Below are 14,909 nucleotides of genomic sequence, written 5' to 3'. Positions count from 1 at the left end.
AAAGGAGATTTCTTCCAACAATCGGTTCTCCGAACTGCTTAGAAAGTTACCAACCGGTTCTCCCGAATAGGTGCGAACTGGCTGAATCCCACCACTGACTGGGGCCCACAGTGTTTCATGGATTTGTCCGTAAACCATCAGGAGTTGAGTCTGTTTTGAAGGACACTTTAGCTTTAAATTGTATAAAGGCCTGCATTTATTTGCTGAACTGTATAAACAGGAAGGGGATGCGGTGGCTCAGTGCCTAAGGCGCTGAGCTTGTCGATCAGAAAGGTCGGCGGTTCGAATCCCTAGCACCGCCTAATGGAGTGAGCTCCTGTTACTTGTCCCAGCTTATGCCAACCTAGCAGTTCGAAAGCATGTAAAAATGCAAGTAGAAAAATAGACACTACCTTAGTGGGAATATAACAGTGTTCCATATGCCTTTGGTGTTTATTCATGCCAGCAACATGACCACGGAGATGTCTAGGACAGTGCTGGCTCTTCGGCTTTGAAATGGAGATGAGCACCGCCCCCTAGAGTCAGGAATGACTAGCACATATGTGCGAGGGGAACCTTTACCTTTTATAAACAGGGGAAGTTCATGCAAGTTAATTCTGCAGCTAAATTCACAATTTCTGAATCACATGTTTCAGATAAAAGGAAACAGAGACAAGAAGTAAAAAGGAACATGATGATCACATGAACTCAGGACACTGCAACCGTCATAAATATGAGTCAGTGGCCAAGTGTCTGAATTTTGATATTGGACCATGGAAATGTTGCAAGTGTTGTAAGCGTAAAAAACGTGCAAGTCACTTTTTTCCATGCCATTGTAACTTCGGTCACGGAACGAATGGTTGTAAGTTCAGCTGTAGTCCTTGACTTACGGCAGTTCATTTAATGACTGTCCAAAGTTGCAAAGGCACTGCAGGGAAGTGACTTATGGTCATTTTTCACACGACCGTTGCAGCATCCCCCTGCCCATGTGATCAAAGTTCAGACACTTTGGCAACTGGCTCACATTTATGACGGTCGCTGTGTCCCAGGGTGACGCGATCCCCTTTTGCGACCTTCTGACAAGCAAAGTCAATGGGGAAGTCAACGATTCATTTAAGAACCGTGTGACTAACTTAACAACTCCAGTGATTCACTTAACTTCGGGGGGGGGGGGGGGCGAAAACTCAATTCACAAATGTCTCTCTTAGGAACAGAAACTTTAGGCTCAATTGTGGTTGTAAGTCGAGGACTACCTGGATGCAACTGCCATTGCGTTTTAAAATTTTCCTCTGTTCAGTTTCGTTGAATAAGTGGGGAAAAAACAAAGAAAGAGAAAGAAAGCCACTTTTTAAGGAGAAAAGAAACGAGGGGAAGGAAAAACTTTTGTTTTGGCGAAGGAAATCAAAGAGCTGCTTCATCAGTGAATTAAATATTCTTGTGTCCCTCTAAGTTTTCCCCCCCAGAGCACTGATCACCTCTAGCGATAGCAATCGAGTGATCGGTCCCTTAGCAAAAGAAGTCTTTTCTGGTCTTTGAACGGGCTAACTGGACAGCTGGCAGGCGTGCTTGACAGATGCCAAAGAGGCTGAACAGCCAGTAAAGCTCAGATCCAAACCTGTTCCAGGTCATCACACAGGTTTGCTGAAAATGTCGAGATCAATGTGGTTAGAGGGGGATGCAATGTGCTCCCAGGTTGAAAATGTTCTTGCCTTGAGCATAGCAGGTGTGAGTAGGAAGGGTGACAGACTGTGAGCAACCTGGCTGGTAACAATGCATGATTGATTGGGATACCTGCTCGAGTGTTTGCAACAGACTTCATCATAATAGAATAACAGAGTTGGAAGGGACCTTGGAGGTCTTCTAGTCCAAACCAGGCAGGAAGCCCTACACCATTTCAGGCAAATGGTTGTCCAATCTCTTCTTAAAAACTTCCAGTGTTGGAACACTCACAATTTCTGGAGGCAAGTTGTTCCAAAATGCATCACTGTTTGGCTTGGTGGCAGCAGTGCCTCAGATAGAAGGTCCCTACAGAGAGTGGTGAGGACAGCCGAGAAGATTATAGGAAGCTCGCTTCTCATTATTCAGGATGTTACTTATAAGTGCTATGTGCTTAGAGCTCAAAGCAATGTTAAGGACACACACACACACCTACTTCACAGCCTCTGTTTCTGCTGCTCCCTTCTGGGAGGTTTCAAAGTATCTGTAGCAGGAGTACTAGATTCTGTAACAGCTTTGTTCCTTATGCAATCCAACTTGTAAATCCATAGGATTCTCCCCCCACCCCGCCATATACATGTACTGCATACACGTGAACTAGATTGTGATGTTTCTCTGTGTCATATATGTGTGCATATGTGGGTATATGTTTAATGGTTCTCTTTTGAGACCTGGATACAATGAAATTTTATTTTAATGTATGTTGATTAGGGTATATTTAAAGTGACAACGATTCATTTTTATTTCTATTTCTATTCTATTCTATCCTATTCTATTTTAAACTTTTCTGTTTCTATTCTGTTGTTAGTTATCAAGTCGTGTCCGACCCATCACAACCCTATGGACAACATTCTTCCAGGCCTTCCTGTCTTCTACCATTCTCTGGAGTCCATTTAAGCTGCTTCAGTGACTCCATCCAGCCACCTCATGCTCTCTCATCCCCTTCTTCTTTTGCCCTCCATCTTTCCCAGCATGAGGCTTTTCTCCAGGGAATGCTTCCTTCTCATTAGGTGGCCAAAGCATTTGAGCTTCATCTTTGGGATCTGGTCTTCTAAAGAGCAGTCAGGGTTGATCTCCTCCAGGACTGACCAGTTGGATGGCCTTGTAGTCCAAGGGACTCGCAGGAGTCTTCTCCAGCATCCTATTCTATCTTATTCTATCCTATTCTATGCTATTCTATCCTATTCTATCCTATTCTTCCATTCCATTCTATCTCCTGATTAATTGTTCTTGTTGTCAGGCAATATCTCCTTAATTCTAGCTTGTTTCTCTCCTTGATTAATTTCCATTCATTGCTTCTTGTCCTGCCCTCAGGTGCTTTGGAGAATAGCTTGACTCCCTCTTCTTTGTAGCAACCCCTGAGATATTGGAAGACTGCTATCATGTCTCCCCTAGTCCTTCTTTTCATTAAACTAGACATACCCAGTTCCTGCAACCGTTCTTCATATGTTTTAGCCTCCAGTCCCCTAATCTTCTTTGTTGCTCTTCTCTGCACTCTTTCTAGAGTCTCCACATCCTTTTTTCCATCGTGATGACCAAAACTGGATGCAATATTCTAAGTGTGGTCTTCCTTCGGAATGGCTTTCTAATCACTCAGAATGGTTTTCATTCTGTGACAATACCTTCAGTAGAATCAACGGCCATCTCTTCCTTTCCCAGGCTCTTGGGAAGAACTCATGAAGTGGACAAAAAAGCCAAATCCAGTCTAAACACTTGGCCGACTACAAGTCGACCATAATCAAGCCCAACATTTCTGTCACTAAGCGAGACAGTTGCTAATTGGGTTTTGCCCCCAGTTTACAAACCTTTCTTGTCACAGTTGTTAAGTGAATCACTGCAGCTCTTAAGTTAGCAACATGGTTATTAAGCGAATCCAACTTTCCCATTGACTCTGCTTGTCTGAAGACTGCGAAATTTGATCCTATGACCCCGGGGTACTGCAACCATCATAAGTATGAGTCACTTGCCCCAATAGATGTAGCAAGCAATGTCCATCTGAATGTTGATCATGTGACCAGGGAGATGCTACAATAGGTCGTTAGTGTGGAAATCATTTTTTCCCACTGCCTTTGCAACTTCCAACGGTCACTAAACAAACTGTCGTAAGCCGAGGACCATCTGTACTGTTTGCTCCCTCAGAGCTTTTCCCCACTTTGCAAACTTTTCGGAAAATGGGGTAGCTTCAACTGTACTTGAATGCTAGGCTTTGCTCTCTAAGGAGATTAAAAACAAAAAAATGGCACACACATTTTTTTCAACAGTCTTTTGTATCCTAACAAAGAGCAAAGTCATCAGGGGTTGAGAGATAATAGCTGACCTCTGGCCTTGGTTTCGCTTCACCTAAAGAGCGGAGGAAGAAAACTTTTGGTAGAGACGCTGGGAACATTTTTCACTGCGTAGTAATCATTATAAGCTGCCCTATGAGCTGACCTCGCTTTGTTAGCGCATGATAAAACAAGCCGGACATTGCTTGCTACATCTATTGGGGCACTGAACTTCTGATGGAAATTTCAGTGCAACGGAAATGCAAGAAAACTGGATAAATTCCATATTTGAGTCTGTCGGTGTTTGCAAAAGATGATTGGGGCACCGAAGGCTAAAACATACGAAGAGCAGTTGTAGAAATTGGGTATGTCTAGTTTAACGAAAAGAAGAACGAGGGGTGACGTGACACCGGCGTTCCAATACCTAAGAGGCTTCCACAAAGAAGAAGGGACCTGCCTATTCTCCAAAGCACCTGAAGGCAGGACAAGAAGCAATAGACGGAAACTAATTAAGGAGAGAAGCAGAACTAAGGAGACATTTTCTGACAGTTAGAACAATTAATCAATAGAACAACTTCCCTTCAGAGGTTGTGGGTGCTCCAACACTGGAGGTTTTTAAGAAGAGATTGGACCAGAGGTGTCATTCAGCAGGTTCTAACCAGTTCTGGAGAACCGTAGAGGAAATTTTGAGTAGTTCGGAGAACCGGCAAATGCCACCTCTGACTGGCCCTGCCCCCATCTATTCTCTGCCTTCCAAATCTCAGCTGATTGGGAGGAAATGGGGATTTTGCAGTAACCTTCCCCTGTAGTGGGGAGGAAATGGAGATTTTACTATATACTTCCCCTGCCATGCCCACCACGCCCACCAAGCCACACCCACAGAACCAGTAGTAAAAAAATTTGAATCCCACCACTGGATTGGAGAACCATTTGTCTAAAATAGTATAAGGTCTCCACGGTCCCTTCCAATTCTGTTACTTTGTTAAAAGAGGAGACGGGGTACAAATAACTCAAATTATTAATTAATTGAACAGTTTCGTCATCACTGTTGCACACCTGACAATCAAACCCAAAGCAGTTGGCAGCTATACATTTTAAAAGTTCCAGAATTATGAAGTGAGAACAAGCCGTTCAAAAGGCTAATATTAGTGATGAAAAGACCAAGTTAAAAAAAAAATCAACTACCAGAGGTGAGCCATAAAACATGTTGCATTCATTCTTCCCAAATTTAAAATAAGAAAAATATTTTACAGAAAGGCCAGTTCTGTTCCAAGAAAAGATAAGAGATTATGAATGCCATTGTCAACTCATAAAGCATTGGCATGTCTGTTATAATTAGGGCAACTTTCGAAAACCTGACAGCCATGTTCCAAAAGAGGAAAATTTGTAATTTGTCTCCAGAGAAGCTTTGTCCTCATGCATGTGGATTAAATAAAACCACACGATGATCAACAGTGTTTCTCAACCTTGGAGTCTTTAAGGCAAGTGTGAACTTCAACTCCCAGAATTCCCCAGCCAGCCTTGCTGTTAAGACCTGTGAACCCTTGCTGGCTGGGGAATTCTGGGAGTTGAAGTCCACACGTCTTAAAGCTGCCAAGATTGAAAAAACACGGTCTCTAAAATATATTTCTTTCAGTTTTGTTTTGTCATCAAGCAATTTAATCCCATTGGGTTATATTCTGGACTGTTTATTAAAACTTTCATTCCATACTAACAAATTTCCAAAGAAGTAAGATTTATAACCTTCTTGGAAGAAATGTCCATCTGAGTTCAGTTCCAAGTGGGGAGACACTGGAAACATGGAAGCTGATTGGAAAGATGGTTTTTTGGGTGAACAGGACCACGTAGGTTTTAGGTCCTGGACAACTGATCACATGGGTTTTAGAGAAAGGGGTATTTATACCCTCCCTTGGGCTTTGCCCTTGAGCTTCCTGTTCCTGTTCAAGAAATCTATTCTATTGGTTGTTGTCAGACTCCCATGTGGAGTCATCTTTGTCTGAATCAAGTTTGATTGAACCTTGGGCTGATGTAATATTCCCAAGTGCCATGTGGTGAGCTCTGCTGCTTAAATGGGTAGACCGCTAATCCTATTATGTCCTGAGGGGGAAGGTCTTTTGTCTTGTAGATAGGCTGGCACCAAAATATCTCCTGGGAACAGGGAGTTGACTCAGAGTTTCTGTTTCCTTTAAGATTTTTATTTCTCTTTTAGGGGAAATATTCTGCGTTAATATTTCCTAGAATATTTCTAATGTTGGGTTTTTCCCCTTACCAGAGGGAACCCTCTTGTGGAGTACTGTGAAGCCATTACCATGGGAACTCCACAGCGCTGTACAGTAGAAGCCATTTTAAGGCAGTACAGTAGAAGCCATTTTAAGGCACAACAGGCTGTATCTTAACAAAACACACACCGCAAGGGTTTTTACGGGTGTCTTACCCCCACGGGATTTGTTTCCAGAGTGTAAGTAATCTGTGTACCCCACACTTGGCTGAAATTGCTTGAGGCGTTCCAGAGTTATGCTGGAAAATACACGCACACACACAGAGAGCATATATATATATATATATATATATATATATATATATATATATATATATATATATATATGTGTGTGTGTGTGTGTGTGTGTGTGTGTGTGTGTGTGTGTGTGTGTGTGTACACACATATACAAACGCAGGTTTTCGTGCATTCGGATCTTTTCCTGTGTAAGATTGATAGTATGTTGGCGACGTTTTGACGAAGTCCCACTCATCATCTTCAGGCTGGTGTCTTCGGCCTCGTGCCTGTATGAGCAAAGTGTGATCGGAGCTGCTGTCCCCCACTCTCTCCCTCCCCCTCCCCCCTCTCCCTCTCCCTCCCTCCATATATATATATATATATATATCAGCACAAATAAACACACACACACACACACACACACATATATGTGTGTGTGTGTGTGTGTGTGTGTGTGTTTTTATTTGTGCTGATAAATAAATAAAGGGAGACTAGTATAGATCTATTTCAAGCTATTTAGCTGTCATCAGCTAGCCATATAGCTTGAAATAGATCTATACTAGTCTCCCTTTATTTATTTATCAGCACAAATAAAAAAAACACAAATATAACAAAGGCAACAGTAAAAATATTGGGTTTCTGTCGTGATGGACTCTTGTGACGAGCCGAATGACAGATGATGGAAGCAGTTAGCTTCCTCCCATAATTGGGGCTTACCAGGGGTTGTAAAAATCTTATATATATATATATATATATATATATATATATATATATATATATATATATATATATATATATATATATATATATATATATATATATATATATATATATATATATATATATATATATATATATATATATTTATTTAAAGTCACAACCCCTGGTATGCCCAAATATGGGAGGAAGATCACACTTCCATTCTCTATCCTTCGGCTCGTCACAAGAGACCATCCAGACAGAAACCCAATATTTTTTACTGTTGCCTTTTTGTTACATTTGTTATATTTGTGCTGATAAATAAATAATTTATTTCCTCCTTTATTTATTTATCAGCACAAATATAACATACATACATACATACATACATACATACATACATACATACATACATACATATATATATATATATATATATATATATATATATATAGTCTTGGCAACATTTCGGCGAGGTCTCACTCCCCATCTTCTGGCTGGTGTTTTGGGTTTAAAGCATGATCAGAGCTGCCATCCCTCTACAAACCTTGGTGTGGGTGTGTGGAGTGCTGGCCCCATTTCAGCAAGTGGATTGATTTGATGTGCGGCTGTATCATGATTGGTAGATTGGTGCTGATTGGTGCTGGCTGTGTGTCCGTTGTTGTTTAGTGTTGTAACGGCCTGGGTGGTGGGTGGGGCTCGTTTGTTGACTAGGACTGGTTTCCAGATGTCTGGTAGGCAGGAGGTATCGTCACGTTTATTCATGTTGTGGAGGTGTTTCTCTATTTTGATAGCTTCCATAATTATTCTCTTGTTGAAGTGTTCAGTTTTTGAGATTAATTTGGTTCCTTCAAAATCAATTTCATATTCTGAAGCTTTAAGGTGTTGGAAAAGGGAGAAAGATTTTTCTTTCTTACTTACTGTGTTCTTGTGTTCTGTGATGCATGCATTTATTCTCCTATTAGTTTGTCCTATGTATGTTGCAGGGCAGATTTTGCATGGTATTTCGTAGACTCCTTGGTTTTCTAGCTGGATTTTGTCTTTGGGGTTTCTTAAGATGTTGGCTATTTTTTGGTCAGTGTTGAAGGCTGTCTTGATATTTGGAAGATAGAAGAGTGAAAAATAGACTAGTCTTTTCCCTTCAAAGTGATGTTCAGTGCTGTGTAACTAGAGCAAAGAAAAGGACACTTCACTGACACTCAGTAAAATCCTAGTGATAACAAGAGACACAGGAAGCTAATTGGATTTCTAAGGAATGTAAGATAGCCCTGATGAATTAGATTAAAGCTTTCCTGTCCAGTTTCTTGTCTTCTATAGCGGCCAATGTATCTCCAGGATGCATGGTAGATTATTTCATGCCTTCCAAAGAGACATGATTGATAGAGTAGATTGACAACTATCAATAAGGAAGGAAATTCTAGAAGTGGATTGGGAAGATTATGGTAACCTTTGATAAGGATGATTGAATGTCAGGTTTGGATTATAATAATGGGAAAGATGAATATATGAGTTATTGGTTTCTCTCAGCATCTCATTTGGTATATACACCATGTTCAACTCATCAAACTTCATATTTCTTTTTTTTTAAAAAGGACAGTAATATATACTTCAATCCGCTTGTTTTGAAACATGCACCCATTTTCCAGTGTAAAATTGATATGTCTTTTGAAATAATTGTTCCTAATGTACTGGAAAGGGATGCGGTGGCTCAGTGGCTAAGACACTAAGCTTGTCGATCAGAAAAGTTGGCAGTTCGGCGGTTTGAATCCCTGCCGCATAACGGAGTGAGATCCCATTACTTATCCCAGCTTCTGCCAACCTAGCAGTTCGAAAGCATGTAAAAAAGGAAAGTAGAAAAATAGGAACCACCTTTGGTGGGAAGGCAACAGCATTCCATGCACCTTCAGCATTTATCATGCCGTCCACATGACCACAGAGAATGGATGGGGGCGGGGACCATCAGAGGTGGTATTTACCGATTTTCCAAACCACTCAAAATTTCCGCCACTGGTTCTCCAGAACTTGTCAGAACCTGCTGAATACCACTTCTGCACTGTATCCCATGACTGCACTGTAGAATATGATGACATTCTGTGACAGTTGCAGAGGTGGGTTCCTATCAGTTCGCACCAGTTCGGTAGAACTGGTTCGTCAAATTTACCGAACCGGTTAGAAGAGGTTCCACCAGAAAGCAGGCCACACCTACAAAAGAGGTTCCAAATTTTTTTGAAACCCACCACTGACACACACACACACAGAGAGACAGAGACAGAGATAGAGACAGAGACAGAGATAGAGACAGAGACAGAGAAAGATAATGAAAGGAAGAAAGAAAAAAAGAAAAAAAGAAAAAAGAAAGAAAAAGTGAGAGAGAGATGAAAGAAAAAAAGGAAAAAGGGACAGAGAGACAAAAGGAAGGAAAGGGAGAGACAGAGAGACAGAGAGACAGAGATAGAGACAGACACAGACACAGACAAAAGGAAGGAAAGAGAGAGAGAGAGAGAGAGAGAGAGAGAACACATGGCCGGCAAGCCACTGCCACCAGGTCACATGGGTGGCAAGCCACTCCCACAAAGGAGGCCACACCCACAGAGTAGGTTCAAAAAATTTTTTGAAACCCACCACTGGACAGTTGGAAGTGATTTACAGGCCAAAATGCACCTTTTCCATGGCTGCTGTAACTTTGAACAATCGCGAAGCGAAGACTTACTTATAAAGTCATTGAAAGAAGTTAATATCACCTTGGAAAGTTTTTCTTTTGCTTCACAATTCTGTCCCTTTTTTCTTCCTTTTTACTCCTCAGTTAGCAGAGCCTGCTATTTCTCTGGAGTTTTTAAATGCTTGTGTAATTAACGGCTCTCAAGGGCCTTTTAATGCATTTTTTTTTTAAAAAAAACCCGCTCTTATTTGAACGACTTTGCTAAAATGATTACAGTTCTAATCCCTTTGTCGTGGTTTTAAATGTCTGTATTCTGAAACAAAGGAGGCCGCGGCCTTGGTTTTCTCTCAGCCATGACAACCTCTTACAGTAGAGCACTTTGGAAATTTCATGAATATCGAAGCATTGTTAAATGCCAAACAATTGCAAGATGTGCAAAACTATGCTTGGGGGCCGTTCGCGTTCTGGTTTCCAGGCAAGAAGTCTTAAATCATTTCATTTGGGTTTCATCCCCATTCAAGCAACCCTTTCTAAAAATGGGCTTGGATAAATTCACAGGGGTGGGGTAGTCTTAGGAGGTCCTTTGGGAAGTAGGCCTTCTCAAGGTCCTCGAGGGGGGGGAATGAAGGATCAGATGATGGAATGTATGTCCAGATGAGGCCCTTGGGATCAGAGGAAGACAGGACCCAGGTGTGGATGGAATGGACATGAGAGTGAGGAATATGAATTCTGATAAAAACATTTCCTCTTGTCTTCATTTCTTTGCCTTGACAATTAAGAGCTTTGCTCTCAATCAGTGGTAGGATTCAGCCAGTTCGAACCTATTCGGGATAACCAGTTGTTAACTTTCCAAGCAGTTCGGAGAACCGGTTGTTGGAAGAAATCTCCTTTTGTTTTTTTCCACTTTACAGGGCTAATCCTGTAAGGAAGGCAGGAAGGAAATATTCCGGTGTTGTTTCTAGCCTAATCTTTATTGCCCTGCTTACAGAAACTGCCTCTCCTCTTAACCCTTATTACATTGGAACAGCTAAGGTGAAACGCCCATCAACCTGAGTGACGTTGAGTTGGCCACGCCCACCCAGTCACATGACCACCGAGCCCCGCCTACCCAGCTGGTCATCAGGGCAGAGAACCGGTTGCTAAATTATTTGAATCCCACCACTGCTCTCACTGCAGAGGTTGCTGCCGCAGATAAAAGTTTTAAACTGCTATTACTTTTCTCTGCGGATGGAGGGGGGGGGGTCGCAGGGGAGCTGCATCAGATAAAACCGTTTGTTCTTTTATTCTGCTCTGCAATAGGAAGGGGGGGCTGCACATTAACAGTGAGACAGAAGTTAGCACCTTAAAACCACTAGCCAGGATATTAGGAACAAGAATAGCTCACTTATAAGAAAAACCCCAAAACCCATATAGCTGGCACATTTGCAAGATACCTGTGACCTGGGATGAAAAACAGGTGATGTGACATTTAGCTATTTAACATAACAAGTGTAAGGATTTAAGGGGGCTGAAATCCAAATAACCAATCAATATTATCTGTTATGCATGCATTATTAGGGGAAGGGCAAAAAGTTGAATGAGACCATCCCTTATTAAAACTGTGTAAGAGCCTAATCTTAGCCCTTGGTTAGCTTTTCAAACCGGGATCCTTATATCTTGGTACCAAAATAAAAGTATAATTCTATATCGCACCTTGTGTCTGGTGACTTATCTGCTTCGACATCCAGTTTTGGGGACAACACAGGGGTGGGTTCCTGCCACTTCTAAGCTCTTCTATAGAAGAGGTTCCACAAATCTACAGTGCCATTTGGAACCAATTCCAGCTCCCTCTCCCCGCCCATCCACACATCATCAAGATGAAGAGCGAGAGGAGGAATTCTGGGAGTTGAAGTCCACAAGTCTTAAATCTGTCAAGTTTGAACACCCCTGGGTTTTTCCCCCCGAAAGGGTTAGGGGTGCAAGGGTCTTGTAACTTGACAGCTTTAAGACTTGCACACTTCAATGCCAGAGTTCCTGAGCCAACATGACTGGAGGAGGAATTCTGGGAGTTGAAGTCCACAAAGCTGTCAAGTTTGAACACCCCTGGGGTTTTTTTCTAAAGGGTTAGGGGTGCAAGGGTCTTGTAACTTGACAACTTTAAGACTTGTGTGCTTCAAATGCCAGAGTTTCTGAGCCAACATTTTGGTTGGTAAGCAAGAGACTCTGCAACCGTCATAAATATGAGTCAGTTGCCAAGCTTCTGAATTTTGATCACATGATCATGGACAGTTGTAAGCATGAAACATGATCATAAGTTATTCCAGTCAAGGACTACCTGCATATAAAATAGAAATAATATGTAAATTATAAATTTATCAGTAGATTGATGGATAAATTTCATTGGTGCTGCTCATCTCTTGGCCTTTTGAGATATCTATATCTATATATCTATATCTAAAATATATCTAGAGATGCGTGGCTCAATGGCTAAGACGCTGAGCTTATCGATCAGAAAGGTTGGCAGTTCGAATCCCTATATATATCTATAAAATATATCTAGGGATGTGGTGGCTCAATGGCTAAGACACTGAGCTTGTCGATCAGAAAGGTCGTCAGTTCAGCGGTTCAAATCCCTAGAGCAGAATGACAGAGTGAGCTCCCATTACTCGTCCCAGCTTCTGCCAACCTAGCAGTTCAAAAGCATGTAAAAATGCAAGTAGAAAAATAGGAACCACCTTTGGTGGGAAGGTACCAGCGTTCCATGTGCCTTTGGCATTTAGTCATGCCGGCCACATGACCATGGAGACGTCTTCGGACAGCGCTGGCTCTTCAGCTTTGAAATGGAGATGAGCACCGCCCCCTAGAGTTGGGAACGACTAACACATATATACGAGGGGAACCTTTACCTTTACCTTTAAAGTATATCTAATCTATATTATCTAAATCAATCAATCAATCAATCAATCAATCTAGCTATCTATCTATATATCTATCTACCATCTAATATCTATCATCCATCATCTATCTATCATCTATCCATCCATCTATTATCTATCATCCATCCATCATCTATCTATCTATCCATCCATCCATCCATCCATCCATCCATCCATCCATCCATCCATCCATCTATCTATCTATCTATCATCTATCATCTATCATCTATCTAGCTATCATCTATCCATCCATCTATTATCTATCATCCATCCATCCCTCCATCCCTCCATCTATCTATCTATTATCCATCCATCATCCATCTATCTATCTATCTATCTATCTATCTATCTATCTATCTATCTATCTATCTATCTATCCATCCATCCATCCATCCATCCATCCATCCATCCATCCATCCATCCATCCATCCATCCATCTATCTATCTATCTATCTATCTATCTATCTATCTAAGAGCTGTGCTAACTGATTCTTTAAAATGTTCCTCCTTTCTCCTCTAGGCTGTGTGTAGATGGTCCCTTTGGGAGTCCTTTTGAAGAATCTTTCCATTATGAAGTCAGCCTGTGCATAGCCGGAGGCATCGGAGTAACTCCATTTGCAGCTATCTTCAATACCCTGCTGTATGTAAGCTTCATCGCATTAAAGTCCCCCCCCCATGTCACCCCAAGATTGACCCAGAGTCTTCTACCAAATACATTTTGCAGTAACGAGATTCCTCCTGGAATTTCAAAACTCATGATTTCTATTCAGCAACATATGCAGATCGGGGATATTAAATCTGTGGAGGAATTTGAAATCTTGATGCAGGGGAGATCCAGTTGGCATGACCCCATCAAGCAGGGGCATTCGCAACAAACTCCAGCTGTCCCCACTGAATGACTTGAAAACTTGAGTTTCCACTGTGGGAAAATAAAACAGAAGGAAGGAAAGGGGTGAAGGGAGGTGTAAATTGTTCACCAAACAATTTTATCTTGCAATTTTCCGTGGCAGTAAACTCTATTGCCAGCAGCTTCCCCTACCATACTAGTCAGCATAACAAACTAGAACTGCACATATATGGATAGAAATACATAGATGGGTAACCAAGTGATTTTATTCAAGCTTTATCTGATTTGCTGCTATCTGCAAGAGCAATTCTTGTAGTAAACCTGAAGTATTCATTTGTATCTATTCACTGCCTTTCTGGCCAGCCTGAAGCCCAAAAAGATCTGGGCGCTGAATAATAAAAATGAAAGTTAGTGCAATAAATGTAAGATGCAAACTATTGTAACATCCCCTACATAGCTCAAACCGAGGGCACCACTTCAGAGATGTTAGCAAAGTAGGAGCTGCATCTACCTGTAGAAGAGGCAATTCCTAAGTACAATTGGGAATTCTACCAAGTACTTAGGAATTCTAAGTACCACCATAAGAACTCAGGAATTCTACTAAGGATTAAGTAGAAGATACTTCTGAGAATAGGATAGAATAGGATTGAATGGAATGGAATGGACTAGAATAGAATAGAATAGAATAGAAAATATGGAATGGAATAGAATAGAATAGAATAAAGCTGAAAGGGACCTTGGAGGTCTTCTAGTCCAGAAGATCTCACGGAATCTAACAGATTCTTTACAGATACCTAGGCTGGGTAACAGATTCGGGGAAAAGGGTGGCATATAAGTGCAATCAATTCAATTCAATTCAATTCAATCATGAGAGGATCAAGGTTGACTCAGCCTTCCATCCTTCTGAGGTTGGTAAAAAGAAGACCCACATTGTTGGGGGCAATAGGCAGACATTGTAAACTGTCCAGTGAGTGCTGTAAAGTACTATTGGGTGGTATATAAGTCTTAAGTGCTAATGCTATTAAATTGCTGCTTGATTTTGAACTATTGATTTCTTATTGCCTCCTCCCTCCCTCCCAAAAAACGTGGTTCGTGTGTGAAGGGATGACTGGAGCCACTACAAACTCAGGAGGCTTTACTTCATTTGGGTGTGCAGAGACATCTTGTCCTTCCACTGGTTTGCGGATCTACTCTGCAAATTGCATAGCAAGGTAAAGAGTAAGTGAGTCAGAATAGAGCTGGAAGGGGCCTTGGAGGTTGTCTAGTCCAGCCCCCTGCTCAAGCAGTAGAACCTTTACCAGTGATGGCTAATCTTTTTCTCCTCGCATGCCGAAAT

At 41.5% G+C, this 14,909-nt stretch overlaps 1 protein-coding gene across 1 annotated transcript in view; it reads left to right on the top strand.

Moving 5' to 3' along the window:
• Positions 1 to 14,909, top strand: part of NOX4 (NADPH oxidase 4) — a 176,749-nt gene that overhangs the window by 97,178 nt on the left and 64,662 nt on the right. The window contains 2 exon segments of the mRNA XM_032220101.1: positions 13,247 to 13,366; positions 14,676 to 14,784. Coding sequence (XP_032075992.1) covers positions 13,247 to 13,366; positions 14,676 to 14,784 — 229 coding nt within the window.

Source organism: Thamnophis elegans, chromosome 6 (assembly GCF_009769535.1).
Source record: "Thamnophis elegans isolate rThaEle1 chromosome 6, rThaEle1.pri, whole genome shotgun sequence".
Lineage (NCBI taxonomy): Eukaryota > Metazoa > Chordata > Lepidosauria > Squamata > Colubridae > Thamnophis > Thamnophis elegans.
This window is presented reverse-complemented; position numbering and strand designations above follow the sequence as displayed.